The sequence below is a fragment of the Siphateles boraxobius genome, unplaced genomic scaffold (genome assembly GCF_051911475.1).
Source record: "Siphateles boraxobius isolate OS27281-9 unplaced genomic scaffold, OSU_SipBor_1 1, whole genome shotgun sequence".
NCBI lineage: Eukaryota > Metazoa > Chordata > Actinopteri > Cypriniformes > Leuciscidae > Siphateles > Siphateles boraxobius.
In genome coordinates, this window is record NW_027508699.1 from 7727636 (window position 1) to 7744301 (window position 16666).

Sequence of the window (16666 nt, forward strand, 5' to 3'; positions counted from 1 at the left end):
ATTATTATGCTGATGATAATCAGCTCTATCTTTCTTCACGCCCTGACAAAACTTACCAATTCACAAAATTAACAGAATGCATAGCTGATATAAAAAACTGAATGACTAGTAATTTCCTACTACTAAATTCTGAAAAAAACAGAGATACTAATTATTGGACAAAATACTTCCTCACATAATAACCTAGAATACTGTCTAACACTTGATGGCTATTCTGTCAAGTCCTCGTCGTCGTTTAGGAACCTGGGTGTGCTCTTTGATACCAATCTTTCATTTGAAAGTCAAGCGTCTAGTATCTGTAAAACCAAATTTTTCCATCTTAAAAATGTATCTAAATTACGTCATATGCTCTCAATGACAAATGTGGAACAACTAGTTCATGCGTTCATGACATCAAGGCTAGATAATTGTAATGCTCTTATGGGTGGTTGCCCTGCACGCTTAATAAACAAACCACATTTGGTCCAAAACGCAGCAGCTAGTTCTTACCAGAACCAGGAAGTACGACCATAAAAGCCCGGTTCTATCAACACTGCATTGGCTCCCTATTACACATCGTATACATTTTAAAATATTGCTGATTACTTACAAAGCACTAAATGGTTTAGCTCCCCACTACTTGAGCGAGCTCTTAATGCATTATAGTCCTTCACGTCTACTGCGATCTCAAAATTCTGTCCAGTTGATAATACCTAGAATATCAAAATCGACTGCTGGCCTCCTATTTAGCCCTCAAAACTTTAGAACAGTCTTCCTAACATTGTCCTAGAAGCAGACACACTCTGTCAGTTCAAATCTAGACTAAAAACACATCTCTTTGACCTGGCATACATATAGAACATTATAAATTCCTATTATTCAAATCAGTTAAATGATTATTAGGCTGCATAACTTAGGTCATCCGGAACCGGGAACACTTCCTATACGACCTGATGTACTCGCTACATCATAAAAAGAATGGCATCTATGCTAATTTCTATGCTAATTTTAGTCTTTCTGTTTATTCCGAGGTTTACTGTAATCAGCCGGACCCGGGCCGTATCCAGATCAGATGGTGGTTGCGCCTAGACACGACCATAACACATCCCTGAAGTGTCAGCAGAGCCTGTGTCATCTAAACTCTCCCCTTTGAAGGCCTCATCGACACGACAGCCATCGGCACTGATTCTCAACAAACTCGTCTCCATACGCGCGTGATGACTCCGATCTTCAACCAGATTGTCACGGTTCATGAATTCACTGACTCTTTCTTGCCTTGTATTGTTGTGTGGGCGTGGTCGCTGATCACCACTGCTGATCACGGCGCCAACTGCATCTGATCAGCGTCACCTATTTATACTCACAGTTTTCGTTTTGTGTTTGTCACATCGTTGTGGATGTTTCCCGGTGTGTTTCTTGTCTCCTGCCTGTCTTCAAGTGTTGCACTTTGGATTCTGTGTTCCAGTTCCCATCACTCTGTCTTCTTCCATAGAGGAAGTATCTTCAAGTTGCTGAGTCTGTTCGGATATCGTGTTGGACATCTTTTCATCTATTCACCACCACGGGATACCGGGTTGTTCATCGCCGTCCCTGTGCTGCCAAGAGCGATTATTCCCGGACACTTGCACAACCTGACCACTCATTACATTTCACTGACTTGTCATTTATAAACATCCTTTTACTTGCTATTGAATCCATTGTTTTACTTTACGTAACACTGATGAACTATATAATATAATGTTCCGATCCAATCTGACTTCTGTCCTATAATTGCTGCTTGAATCATAATCATACACTGTTCGTTCGTTGGCCAGAGGAGAACTGGCCGACTGAGCCTGGGTTCTCCCAAGGTTTTTTTCCATTCTGTCACTGATGGAGTTTTGGTTCCTTGCCACTGTCTCCTTTTTTGCCTTTCTACGCCTTTGTCGCCATTGGCTTTTGGCTTGCTTAGTTGGGGACATCTAATTTTATATTTAACAATATTATTACAATATTATTTTTCTATTATCTCTGTGAAGCTGCTTTGGAACAATCTGTATTGTAAAAAGCGCTATATAAATAAAGGTGACTTGACTGTGTCAAGGAGGAGGTATAGCCTCTTCAAGATCAGAGAGAATCATTCATAAAACATGATAATCTAAAAATAAAATCCTCTTTTACCATGACTCCTTACTAATCTGGGCCACTGCTTTGGTTGTTTGTGTCAATACATGTTATATTTGAACGGCACATATGGATCTGATGATCCATTGAGTGTTTGTGGTCGTTCTGGGTTTGGACAACATTAATAAATGAACATTGCACAGAGGATGTTTTCGTTTGAGGTTATTTCATGGTAGAATTTTTTTTTTATGCAAGCATCATTTCAACAAAATGCACAACAATTAATTAATTACAAATTTTACTATTGTATACCACTTATATTTTAATAATAATAAATACAAATTGATATATATATATATATATACTTTTTTTCTATTTATACTTTTTTATTTTTAATGTTTTTGAAAGAAGTCTCTTATGCTCATCAAGCTCATCAAATTCTTACAGAAAAGAATTTAATATTTTGAAATACTATTACAATTTAAAATGAATATAATTTAAATATTAGGGCTGTTCAACGATTAATCTCATCCAAAATAAAAGTTTGTGTTTACATGTGTGTGTGCTGTGTATAATTATTTTGTATATATACACACACATGCATGTATATATTTAAGAAAAATTTGTCATTTATACATATCAAATATTTATATATAATATAAATTATATATATATATATATATATATATATATATATATATATATATATATACATATATACAATACATACATGCAAATATTTCTTAAATATGCATGTGTGTTTATTTATATATACAAAATAATTATACACAGACACACACATATATTTTGTAAAACAAACTTTTATTTTGGATGTGTGCACAGCCAGTGTGTCACATGATCCTTCAGAAATAATTTTAATATGTTGATTTGATACTCAGTTATTATCAATTTTGGAAACAGCTGTGCTGCTTAATTTTGTTTTTAGAGCCTGTGATACTTTTTTCAGGATTAATTGATGAATAAAAAGTTAAAAGAACAGCATTTATTCGAAATATAAATCTTTACTAACCATATAAATCTCTACTTTCACTTTTTTATCAATTTAACACATCATTGAAAGTATTAATTAAAAAAAATAATAAAATAATTAGTTAAATTGTATAGTGTACGTTGTAAGAGGCTTCTTTCAAAAACATTAAAAATAGTAATGTTTCCAAACTTTTGACCGAGACTGTCTCTGTTTTGCAATACCAACACTAAAATAAAATAGTTCTACCCATTACACCACTGGATTAACACAGAGACGTTTGTGCAGCAGAAGACACATCTCAAGATCAGGTTCTGTGTGGCTTTACATAATGCCTCAGTTGAGCTTCCACGTAAACAACTACTACAACTTCTTGGCAGTGGTTTGTTAAGTCAAAGCCGCTGTCATAACCGTGCATGTTTCATTTGGATTGGAAACACAATCTAGGCATAGCAATATTCAATCAAAATATTTACTTGTAAGAGCCTATATCCTCATATAGACCCTTGTTTACACCACTACCCTGCTTGAGTCAGTAGTGAGTCTCCTTTAAGAAAGTGTGAAGTCTCACCTTCCCAACCCTGAGCTGAAAGGTAGCTCAGTCCCATGATTGGGCGGTCAAGGGTAGGGTCTAGAATCACGTGACATTCTTCCAACCCTGGGACGCCATTTTGGAGGAAAGTTTGGAATTTCTGACACATAGGAAGAAAAAAAGGAGGAGGAGATAACGAAAGAAGTTTGACGTTTAGGAAAACAATCCTCATTCCTCCGAAGGCGAAGAAGATTGAGGAAAAACTGCTGACGTGAGGATTTGAACCGCTTGTGTTGACACTGAGTCCTTGCAAGCTCACGGCAGGGAGGTGTATATTTGCAGTTTGGGGAGTTTTTTTTAAGCCCTCCTGCAACTGGCGGCGACATATGTTCAGTTTTTCCCACGCAGCTGCGGAGCAGATTGGCGGCGGAGCCTGAATCGCAGCGTCTGTGTGTGTTGTGAATGGAAACGCAGGGCTGTCAGTGGAGTAAACGACTGTCGGGTTAAAGAAGTGCAGGCAGCTCGCGCTCGCCTCTAACGTTAACGTACAACCAAACGGCTCGTTTTCATATCAGCCCGAACCGCCCTCATGTTTTTTACCGGATAAACATTAACGTTAGAGTTTCATGCCAACTGCGTCCGACTTACCACCCTCTGACACTCTGGACACACTCGTGTTGGGTGAGGAGCGTTGGTTTTATCATAGCGTGTTTTGTTCGTTTCTGTCGCGAGCCCTGCTGGATTGGTTATCGTGTTCGAGCCCAACCGAAACATGCCAGTCAGAAAAAAAGGTGAGATACACTTCGGATATACTTTTACACAATCTGGCACTGGAGCTGGTAAGTCACTTCTTTCAGACTGTAAAATATGAATATAATTTCTTATACGCACTGTATCTCTAAGGTTACTGAATATAACCTAAACTGTAAAATTCTTTGGAAATAAGAACTGTCATACATTTTTGTTTTGTCCAGTCATCACCACATATATTTTAAAACTTATACCAAAGTCATTTACGACTTGTTTAGGCTCTATTCACTCCTTAAGACGGCAAACGTATAGATGAGTTTTAAAATATTTTTTTGCATTATACTCTCTCGTGTAATTATGTAATTAATGAAAACGTTCTGTCTGCTCTGTATAGATGCACAGAGGGCTCTGTTACTGCTGGAGGAATACCGGTCAAAACTCAGTAACACTGAAGACAGACAACTGAGAAACTCCATCCAGAGAGTCATCGACATCTTCCAGAGTAACCTCTTCCAGGCACTTATAGGTACTACAATGTGTCATTCAGCACTTCCCCAGTCATAATGAAAGTACTGTGTCATGCTGTGAGGGCTCTATCTATCTATCTATCTATCTATCTATCTATCTATCTATCTATCTATCTATCTATCTATCTATCTATTTTTATGTTACTTACTATTTTATTTCACAAAGGGGACACAAGACAAGTGACTAAAGTTTATTTGGAGCCCTGTAGGATATGTACAGTATCTGTTTTTCATTTATGAAGGGTTCATATTCAGTGTGTCGAGGTTGCTTGCGACATTTTCCCTCCAAAAGTTTGTGAGAGCTTGTCATTGCACAGATGTGTTGAGTAGTAAAAGCCAATCAGGGCCGTGTGGTGCTCGAGCTATACTGTCATTTAATGACTATTGCCCTGTTTCAGAGGGGTGAGAACTTCTGACATGTAGACGACTATAATACTAAAGGGTACCTAACACTGTGCTGTGAATGGTAAATACTTCGAAGCAGTGTGAACTATTGTCTAAAGTATTATCTGAGGATGTTCTTGTATAAAGAGATCTGATATGCATTAATGTATTTTGAATTTTGTTTTGAGGAGCCAGAAGACAGTGTCTCTTAGTTTTCTTATTTAGTATGGATAGGGACAGTGCACATCAGTCAACAGTCAGACACTGTACCTAAGCCAGACGTAGTAGACCAAGAGGCTAATTTTCATCTGTTGCCCCTTGCCAACTATAATAAAACATGTGTCAATATAATAAAATCAAGTGGTTCCCAAACTTTTTAGACTGGCATACCCCCGGAGGCATTTAAGATCCTTTTGCGTTTACATTCTCTCTTCCACTTAGTCTGCTGTCACACCTTTTCCGTGAAGGGACAATATTTTGCCCCTTAAATTGCATTTTAGGTGCAATTTTTTATATCTTTATTAAAACAAAGATTTTCTAAACCTATTAAATATATGTCATGTTTCATATAAAATTCTTAAAATTCAATTCATTTAATCATTAATATAATAAATAAAGCAATGAATTAAACTAAATCAATAATTCTAATGAAATAAGTATTAACAAAAACTATCTTTGCACTGCAGTTGCATCTAGATGTATTTAGTTTAATCCTGCTCAGTGGCATGAATTCAATTACAATGGTATAAATAATGTTATGAGAATGTTTTCAGAAAAAAGAAGTTCAATAGAGAAATATGAAATTATGGCAAAGGAAGTGATACTGCCAGTAGGTGGTGGCAAGTCACTGTCTTTATGATTCATTCATTCATTCATTCATTCATTCATTCATTCATTCATTCATTCATTCATTCATTCATTCATTCATTCATGCAAGAAGCAAGCGGCTGACTGTATTTATGAATGGGTCATTGAATCATTGACTCTCCCAATTGGTTCAAAGCCGCAGATTTGTTCACTGACACACCAATGCTGCTGACAAGCCAGTTCTGCTGCGGATTTTGTTTGAACTATTATTTTGTTTAGAAATAGAGCAAACAATACTGTTTAATTTAGATTATTTAAAATGTCCTTTTTCATTGTTGAAATGTTGGATAAAATAAATGTCATATTTGCAATCATGTGGATATTCTAGAAAAAATTGCATTCTTACTCGTAAAATATATGATCAACATTAAAAACTAGAACTCACACAGAGTGTGTTTTTGTGTCGAAGCGAGTTTGAGTCTTAAATCGATCTCTGTGGACAGTCCGTGTCTATATTTGTTTGTCATGCTAGTAAGTGCTAAAACCCCACTTTTGCAAAGGTACATTGTCGAGAACCGCAGTAATGTAGTGCTAAGGCAGCAAACTCTGCACGCAACCTATCAACCAACCCATATGCATGCTGCTTGCGTGGATGCAGGCAGTTTTGACTGCAAAGATGATTCAAATTGATTGAATGTCATGTATTTCACCTTTTACGGCACTACCATTTTACTGTTTTTACATTACAGGCGGCATTTTGCCTCAGCGTTTTGTTTGCGTACTCCCACCGTCACCCACATACCCTAGTTTGGGAACCACTGTCTTAGGCAAGACGTTGCAAACTAGGTAAAGAAAGCAACCACAAGGAATGCTGAACAGCCAGTTTCAGTGGTTCTGTTGTTTGATTGGTCGTGTGCAAGTGTCTTCTTGTGTTTGACCCTCAAGGTGTGGAGGCTTCCTGTAATAACTTAATCCCCTGTTTCCAATTCTTTAGAAAAAAAACCAAAAAGCATGAATGTTTTATTGCTTGAGTTGTTAAGGGTGCTCTAGGCGATGTTGGGTGACGTCACTTCTTGTTGACGTTTAAAGTATTGTCAAACAAAACAGAGGCTAGCTAGACCCTCCCTCCTCCTCATCCTCCGCGCACTAACCCCCCAAACCCCACCCCCAAATCCTTCTTGTCGGTTATTGGCTGGAACAGTTTGTTATGTTTTGTGGTGCTGGTTAGCCCAGTTTGTTTTTGTTGTCGTTTGTGGAGCCAGGGGTGTCTGCAGAGACCGCGTTTTTTTACAGTGTGTTCAGGGGACAGGCAGCTAGCGGATAGTGAGGAGATGTTTGCTGTATGTGACAAAAAAAGTTTTGGCCTAAAAAACACGTGACATCCCTTAGAGCACCTTTAAATGGAAAGAGTGCTACTTTAGGCGTGCTTGGTTACTTGTTTAGGTTTGTCTGGTAAAATGCTCATGTTTTTAGGATAAAGACTGGTCAGCTTCCTCTTTGTGAATGTATTTCAGTCATATATGAAAAGCCAACTTAGTTAGAGACAGGGGGAACATTGCAAACATTTTAATTGCTTATCACAAGGCACGCGAGTTGTAAATATCTGCTTGTGTTCGCCAGGCCGGAGCATGTGTGCCTCACTGTTCTGTATCTCAGAAAACCGTCTTACTCTAAGCTGCCATGATGAATCGTTGTGCTCAACATTGCTGGATAAGTTCATACATCATACATGTGTAATCATCCTCATGCGTAGCCTCGTTCACGTTCACACAAACACGCGCAGAAATCCCTCTACTCGTCGTATATGTCCTGCATGCACACGTGTTCTTCTTAAGAGTGCCGCTAATGAAAAATGCATTGGAGTGACGGATTCCGATATGACTTTTCCTCAGATATGTATTCTAAAGGACAAACAAAATGTAATCCGTCTGTTGACATGATTACCCTAGTCCTAATCCGCAGGCTGATGATTTCCGACGGTTTCTCTGAGAGAGCAGCGCATGCCGACTCGGTGCATGTCTCTCAATGATTAGAGCCTTAAGATCCCTCTCAGGATGCCAGAGAAGAAGAGTTAACCAGAGCAGGGCAGGTCTCCTCCTGCATGCAAAATGTGGGTCAGATGGGTCGAATGAGATTTGGAGTAGGGGTAAGGTTAAATCACATTACCTAAAGTAGATAATGGCCAGGTTTTCTATTCACACACAGAAGAACCTTTTTTTCAAAAAGCTCTTAGTGCTTCATAAAGAGCTGGAGTGCTGAATCTGATATCACACAGGCAGGCTGCTATCTTTTCCTAATCTTTATTCAGAGGTCCTGCCTGAAACAGAATATGTAATGGAAAAAAATCACTTCCTCAAGTAGATGGGAAGCATCTCCTAAATCACATTGTAATCACGTGGGCAAGCGTCAAGCTAGCCAAAAAAGCAATAGTATACACTACCAGTCAAAAGTTTTGGATCGGTAAGATTTTTAATGTTTTTTAAAAGAAGTCTCTTCTGCTCACCATTATTTGATTAAAATACAAAAAACAAAAAAACCAACTGTAATGTTGTGAAATATTATTACAATTTAAAACAGCTGTTTTCTATGTGAATATATATATGTGTAATTTATTCCTCTGATTAAAGCTGAATTTTCAGCATCATTACTCCAGTCTTCAGTGTCACATGATTCTTCAGAAATCATTCTAAAAATGTTCACGAAACATTTCTCATTATTATCAATGTTGAAAACAGTTATTTACATTTTTATTTCAGGATTCTTTGATGAATAGAAAGTTCAAAAGAACAGCATTTATCTGAAATAGAAAGCTTTTGTAACATTAAACACTACCGTTCAAAAGTTTGGGGTCAGTACAAATTTTTATTTAATCTTTTGCGGGAAATAAATAAAATAAATCAATACTTTTATTCATTAAGGATGAATTAAATTTATCAAAAGTTACATTAAAGACATTTATAATGTTGCAAAAGATTCTATTTCAAATAAATGCTTTTGTTTTGAACTTTCTATTCATCAAAGAATCCTGAAAAATTTGTACACAACTGTTTTCAACATTGATGAATGAATGAATGCTCAGAAATGCATAATGAAATGAATGTTTTTTTGAGCATCAAATCATCATATTAGAATGATTTCTGAAGAACCATGTGACACTGAAGACTGGAGTTATGAGGCTGAAAATTCAGGAATAAATTACATTTTAAAATATATTAAAATAGAAAACAGTTATTAATATTTAATATATTATTGTCATAATATTTAACAATATTACTGCCCCCCATGATTTCCTTATGTGGCTGATTGTGGTCTTGTAAATTATTGTAATCTCCAAAGAACAGCACAATTATTTTATTAATTACCTACAGAAAGCGTTCATAGTCTGTAAATGAGCCATCAGAAAATGAAGACATGTGTCAGAGGTAAAGAGACCCGGCCGGCTCTGTGAACTGAGGAAACTCTATCCTGTGGCTGCAGAGGTCTGTTAATCGGACGTCAATACAGCACTCTGTTTAAGGGCTGCCTTACCACAGATCTCATTCCAGAGGGAGAAAAAGTGAACACGAGACTCTGAGAAACCTGGGAATCGGCTGAGAGTTACACCTCTGTTTTAATTGGCTCAGAGCGGATATCTCATCTCCAATCAAATATAACAATCATCCACACTAATGGAATATAACAAACTTAAGGAGATTAAGTCCAGTTACAGATCTTTTGCTTTCTGCATCCTGTTATGAATCCACTGGCATTTACATTTTACCTTAGCTGTTTTTTCTTCAGTCTGTCTTCTGATATTATAAAGATCGCGTAAAACATTTGTACTATAACAACTCGGCCATGGTACATGGTAGTACTACTAAAATAGGCAGCGATTAAAAGTGTTAGAGCTCCATTTTTATCACGCACATTATGTACTCTCAGAGCATGGATGGGGTCACTGAACTGACATGAATAAACAGAAGGCCTCGTAATGACATTGGTATTATACTAAGGGCAGTATTAACCTCTTAATACTGATTCTCAAACAATGATTAAAACGTTTTTTCGTTGAGTTGAGTTCCTCACTCCTAAATTCGTGCTCATTAGTAATTTGCTTCTTCAATCATAACTTCATCAAATGCCAGACTGATTTGCCACAGAGACCAGATTAAAGATCTAACTCATAACCTCACTGGTTATTACTTTTTTATTTTCATCATATGCATGTTTTATCCTGGCTGACCAAAAGCCTAAGTTCAGCCATGTTGTTGACCATACTGTTTAAATCTGCTAGAACAAACAGATTGCTTTGGAGTCAAAGGCCTGATGTGAGAAAGATGCTTTTTAGCACAATTTGAACATGATTGGTTTTCCAGACGATGTTTGGGTTATTATTAATTATTAACAGAGGACGTCTGCAATGTACTGATTGGGATGGGATTGGGACGTCTGTGTCTGGTTGTGGCCTGTGGGGATTACAGAAGGAAATGTGCTCTGGATATTTGCGTCACAAAACTCATTCAAATGAACAATTTATACATGTGATTATAATTATTACGCTATGTACTTAACTCAACCTGAGCTGCTGAGCCATTTTCAAGAAAATGCTGAAGACGCATCTTTTTCATCAACACTTGACTGTGCTGGACTAACTGGGGACTGTTCACAGCAATTGCATATTGTTTCCATATTGTTGGTTGGATTGCTTCTATTGCGCTCCTCATTTGTAATTCGCTTTGGATAAAAGCGTCTGCTAAATTATTAAATATAAATATATTTTATTGAGGGGAGAATATAATTAAGGTGATGATCATACCTCACATTGCTGCTCCAGTGGCCTTTTTTTGAGCAATTTGCAATCGGACTCTCTTCTCGTCAGATGGGATTCCTGCCGTACGCAAGCCACTAAGTGTTATTTTACTCAGAAAGTTGGCAAAAAGGTCAAAAGCGCAATGAGAAATGTAATTGTAATTACAGTGTTCGATGAAGATAAAAATAAATTTGCAAAAGATCATACACCGCAATCTCAGACACTCATATCTGGATGAGAATAGATTTCTCCCAGATTTACCCCAGGAGTCAGTTGATAGTTTGCTCTATAGTTTTTACCGAGGTTGCGTGGAGAAAACACGATTCGATTTCAGGGTAAAAATCGCAAAACGCATTTGAGAAATACAAATTTACCAGACCGCCTCAGGGGAAAGTAGTTTCATCCGAAAATCACTTTTGGCTGTTGGTCTATAGCTTCCCTTCTGTAATTACTATTAGGAGCTTATTTGAGACAAATACAAGGCGAAACTTGGCAAAGTGTAAATGCATCTGCTTGTTTAGGCTACTCTAATATTGGCATGCTTAAATTTGGGAGCCCCGCAATCCACATGTAAGAGAGCTGCCATGGATGGAGCAAACACAAAACTCAAACACTAATTTACTAATACAAAAATACAAAAAGTATATTTCAAACATACTTGTTCAGCATAACTGTACATGATTGATTTGCTTGCAAATTGAGGGTTTTTCACCATCTGCGTCCTGATGTGCTTCAATGAGATTTACAGATGAAGTTATGAAATATTTTGCTCAGATATTGCAGCTGACTCAGCTAGAGTGCTGTGTAAATGCACACTCTTATATAATGCATCTTTAATTTGTTTGATGCATGATGATTCAGCACTTGAAAAATCGTTAGGTCCTTTAATTTATGTGTCCCAGGTTGTTTTCAGTAAGATAGCATAGTTTGTTCTCATTCCATCCCATCTCAACCCCACTTACTTTTGGACTGGTCGGTAGCCAATCTGAAGCTGCACTTGACATTTTGTGTTCTACAATTCTCTTATCATTTCTTAAAGCTACACTGTGTAATTTTTTAAGTTGATTCTTAGCAAAAAATTATATGTTTCAAAATTATATGTGCTCATTCATGTGTAATTTCTACCGCTGCTCATGTGCATTTGTTATTATCTGAGGCGGCCAACTTTATTGTGTGGAGCTATGTCTACCGAGGTGAGTAATACATCATACACATTGAGGGCGGCGTGTGTGTTTGTCGAATTGCCGTAAAGCAGTTTGTGTTTCTTGCTCGTTCTCGCTTCTCACGAGACTTCCTATTTCCAACAATTTACTTGCGGGACGTTAATCCTCATGTTGCAACTGCAAGGTTGGTTTTCCGCCTGGGAACGTTGGGGGGAGCGGGGAAAGTCACCATTCTCACCAGAACAGGTTATTAAACCATCCATATTATTTCTAAACGGTTTTATTTAGTTGAATTAGTTGCCAAGTTCCCCTTTAATGGTTTTTCATAATTCCCCCCCCGAAAAAGTTATATTTTTGAGAAAGTGAAATGAAGGCCATTGCAATCAACAACTTTAGCGTTTCAATAAATAGATTCAGTATTTGTTTTGTCTTTCTTTCTTTTGTTTTATTTTGAGAGTAGTTGCATGACTGAGAGGTCAGTCAGATGTCAAATGGTAGGATTCTGTCACATCCTCCAGCTTCTCGAAGGCTTACAGGGCCATTGACAAGTGAAAGAACATCGATTAATCTCAAAAAATAAATCCTGGATTAGACACTTAGGTGTCTGTGGAACAAATCTTTTCTTTTTGACCAGCCTTAATACAGGCACCAAAGTCACATTTCAGATCTAGATATTAAAAAATGCTAAATTATTAATGGTCACAGCAGGACAAATGATCATTCTACTATATTAGTTGGTGCTCAGTTACAAGCCAGTGGTTTTTTAAAGGGGCTGTGAAGTTACTGGACTCAGTATTTCTACAGGGAAACCAGAGATGAGGGAATCACCACCACCAGCTGTGTGCATTATAAAAATATTTATTCTCATTTCTGTGAAGCTCCATGTGATCCAGCATGTATTTTCAGCCCTGTTACCCAATCTCTTCCATGCATAGAAGACCTGTAACCCTCTGCTATTTTCTGTCTCGACTGTGCGTCGACCAGCATAGCCAACCACAGCAGCTCAGCACGGCATTCTCTCGAACAGTCATTCATTTCTCCTCTGCTTGTGGAAGGGACTAGTTCCCTAATTTTTAAACTGCACATGTGCCTTGAACAGTTTCTGTTTGTTTCATTGTCAAAATGTATGAACTTCTTATCTTATCTGTTTACTCACGACTGGGTGGTGGCTTTCAAATAAGTGCCACAAACACTTTCACTTTCATCTGACCCTTGTATCTTTATGATTGTAACCTGATGAATGTTGTAACAGCTGTGGATGACCTTTAAATCTCCCATGCCCTCCAGCTTCAGTCAACACTCTTGTTTGTAATCTTTAAATTGTTGTTCACTCTAGGATGTGTATTTATAGATGCTTGCCATTAGCCACCAAATCACTTCAGAGACCCTGATCAGTTATTTAAGATTTTAATTATTGTGTCCTTGAATGACCTTCAAAAAAACTTGTCCAGCTCCCCGTAAAAAGATATTTGAATACTTAAGTCACAATTAAAATTTGGGAATGATATTTTGAACACAGATTTGGGCACTTTATAGTTGTCAAAGGTTATAGAAACACATGATGATGAACTACGCCCTGTGTGAATTTTAGGGGAACTGAAATCATGCAGTCTTTGGTTGAATGATTTTTTGCAGCCATGTTGGTTAGAATTAATAGAAGAAATTACTTTTTTGATATGAAATGATATATGCAGTGAAATTCATACATTTATGTGTGACATAAGTGTCTTCAGTAAATAGTTTGTGGGCACCTGTATCTTGCTTTTCCTTTTTAGTAAGCTCTCTCAGGTATGACATTACAGAAACATTTCCTGTTGAAAATGCATATTTTCTCTTCTAACAGATATCCAGGAATTTTACGAAGTGACCTTATTGGATAATCAGAGATGTGGGGAATCGGTGAAAGTGCCCGATGTGATGCCCCCAATGAACCTGTGGGATTTCTCCAGCATTCAAAGCACAACGGTGACTTCAGACACCCTGCCCAGCCTTAGCACCAGCATAGAGGTAAGAGTGCTCTAATTTCTAATTATCTGAATTAGATTACCGAATGAATAGAGCTCAGAAATGCCTGGTCTGATTTTTAGGTCAATTTGAGGCCCTTTAAGACTTTGCATTTCTGCTAACACATACAAACATCTCACAGTGTAAAAAAAATTGATGTTTGTAAAGAAAATGTCATTCTGCTAGTTTTTTATTAAACAAGTCATGCCACAACATGGTCGTTTAATTAGACAGCATTTAGATTACTAAGCACCAACCAAACATGACATGATTGACATGTTAATTGGGAAAAGATGTTAGTCTTGAATATTAAATGAAATTATGCTGCGCTGATGCTGTCATTGGGGCTTTTTTGTTCTTAAGCATCATTTGTAACTGTTCTGTTTCCCGAAAGCAACTATGGGAAACGGCGTTCAACGGAGCTTGCGACCCATAGTTGGCTGATGATGCTTTTGGGAAACGCACACCTGAAGGGGAAAGGAAATGTCTCCCCTACATGAAACACTTGTGCTTTTGCAGTTACACACTCTTATGTAATCATCAGTCAGTCATTCTGAGAATCTGACTTCCTGCTTTGCATGTTACCACAGAAGTCATTGTTGGTGGAATTCACTGTAATCCATCTTAAAGAGTCTACTGGAAATCATTCGCTGAATGACTCCTCACACTTGCAGAAACTGTCGGAAAAGACACTGTCCTCCTGGATTCAGGGGGCGGTATTTCGGTCTCAGTAGCTGTGCGTGTTGCTGCTGAAAACAAATGTGACAGAAGAGTCTTTACGCTCCATGGCTCTAACTGCAGTCTCTGTGCATGCTGTTTGTGAGCTTGAATACTTTAGTAGCAGATGTTCTCTTTCCCTGAGCGGAGGAACAGAATAATGTACTTCTGCAGAATATCCTGAAAGAAAGCAATGTTCAGTCACTAAATTACCTCTTAAAAGCACAACAAGATAGATAAGTTGTCACAGAAATAATTGTTTTATTATCCTTTTTTAAGTTACTAAACTGAACAAGCAGTGAAAATGCATTCATTTTTTGAGTTTAGGAGTAGATATGCAGATACCTTCAGACTTTTGAAAAATGTGGAGATAAAATTGGAGAGGAAAAGTGAACACAAAATTGTCTCTTCCAGTCAGTTTTATTTCTCTCTAAGTTAAAAATATCAAAGGTTCACAATGCTAGTACTACATGCAAAAAAAAATAAAATAATAATAATTAAAAAAAAATAGCAAACATATTACACATGATTTTGCAAGCTTCATTACACACCAATAATTATCTTTGATTTAATAGTAAAAAGCATGGTAAATATCACTTGTGAACCATTTTTATTTTGCATAGAACATAGAAAGTGTATAAAATGTTTATTCTTACATAATGAAATGAAACTTTATAGCAAGACAAAAGATTCAGACACTTTATTCCAAAGTTCATTCCCAGTTTTAAGTGTCATTCTTCCATAGAATGCTATAAAACATGAAAGAATGAAAGAATTCTCCTTCAACTGTTGAAGAAACACTCATACTACTATTTTTAGTTTACTTGCTGTGTAGATAAGCTTTGGCAGACTAAGGTAACTCCAGAAGTTATCTACCTTTTTCATACGCCCCATGACGCCCATGAGAATCAGTGAAAACTTCTCAGTAAACACAATAAACATTTACAAAAACTGGATATAATGAGATGATATTATTCTACTCACCCTTCAACCATCGGATATTAAATGGACATTTAAAAGTGTAAGAGGACTAACAAATTACTAGTACATACGATTAATAACCCCAAAAGATCGATTATTTCCGCAGCAATATACATGTTAAAAATCAAATAAAATGTGCATTAACTGGAACATTGAGTAATAATATTTCAGTGATTTTCGTCATTTTGATAGACAATAGATATTGTATTTAAACAGACCTGTAAGGAGAAGTGAGGGTTTGGGCAGACAATTTTTATACATTCCAGTGAATTATTCATGGGATACATCATAAATTAAATCTGGAGAGCAGACCACAAATGAGCAGTATATGTTGTCTTTTTTTTCATAATGTTACAGTGGAATACAAAGGAAGAAAAGAAAAAAATAAGGAGGAAAAGAATTCAGCGACTGAAGAGAACTCTTGCCATATATAGTTGTGGTCAGAATTAATGGCACACCTGGTAAATATGATCAGAAATGGCTGTAAGAAATAAATCTGCATTGTTTATCCTTTTGATCTTTCTACCCTTTGAAAATCCAACCTTTCATTGAAGTAAAAGAATTGAAAGTGGGGGGTAAGTCACATTTATGAAATAAATGTTTTTCTCCAAAACACGTTGGCCACAATTATTGGCTCCCTGTTATTAAATACTTTTTTCAATCTCCTTTTTCCAAGATAACAGCTATGAGTTTATAATGCCTAATGAGTTTGGAGAACAAATGACAAGAGATCAGAGACCATTCCTCCATACAGAATCTTTCCAGATCCATGTTGCTGGTGCTCCTCATCAGGTCAGGGAACTGGGACAGTCATGGCAGAAGCTTCATTTTGTGCTCCATAACACATTTTTGTGTTGATTTTGATGTTTGTTTTGGATCGTTGTCCAGATGGAAGATCCAACCACGGCCCATTATAAGATTTCCAGCAGAGGCAGTCAGGTT

At 37.0% G+C, this 16666-nt stretch overlaps 1 protein-coding gene across 50 annotated transcripts in view; it reads left to right on the forward strand.

The window, feature by feature from the left end:
• The first annotated feature begins 3743 nt into the window (after positions 1-3743).
• dlg1b (discs large MAGUK scaffold protein 1b) overlaps positions 3744-16666 on the forward strand; it is a 111033-nt gene continuing 98110 nt past the window's right edge. For 20 of the 50 annotated variants that reach the window (XM_077195457.1, XM_077195543.1, XM_077195703.1 and 17 more), the window contains exons 1-3: positions 3794-4441; positions 4747-4878; positions 13866-14029. In XM_077195457.1, the coding sequence (XP_077051572.1) occupies positions 4375-4441; positions 4747-4878; positions 13866-14029 (363 nt within the window). In that variant the 5' untranslated portion in view covers positions 3794-4374. Of the gene's footprint in view, positions 4442-4746; positions 4879-13865; positions 14030-16666 lie in introns of all 50 variants that reach the window. The other 30 variants (XM_077197244.1, XM_077197266.1, XM_077197422.1 and 27 more) reach the window with 5 other exon arrangements.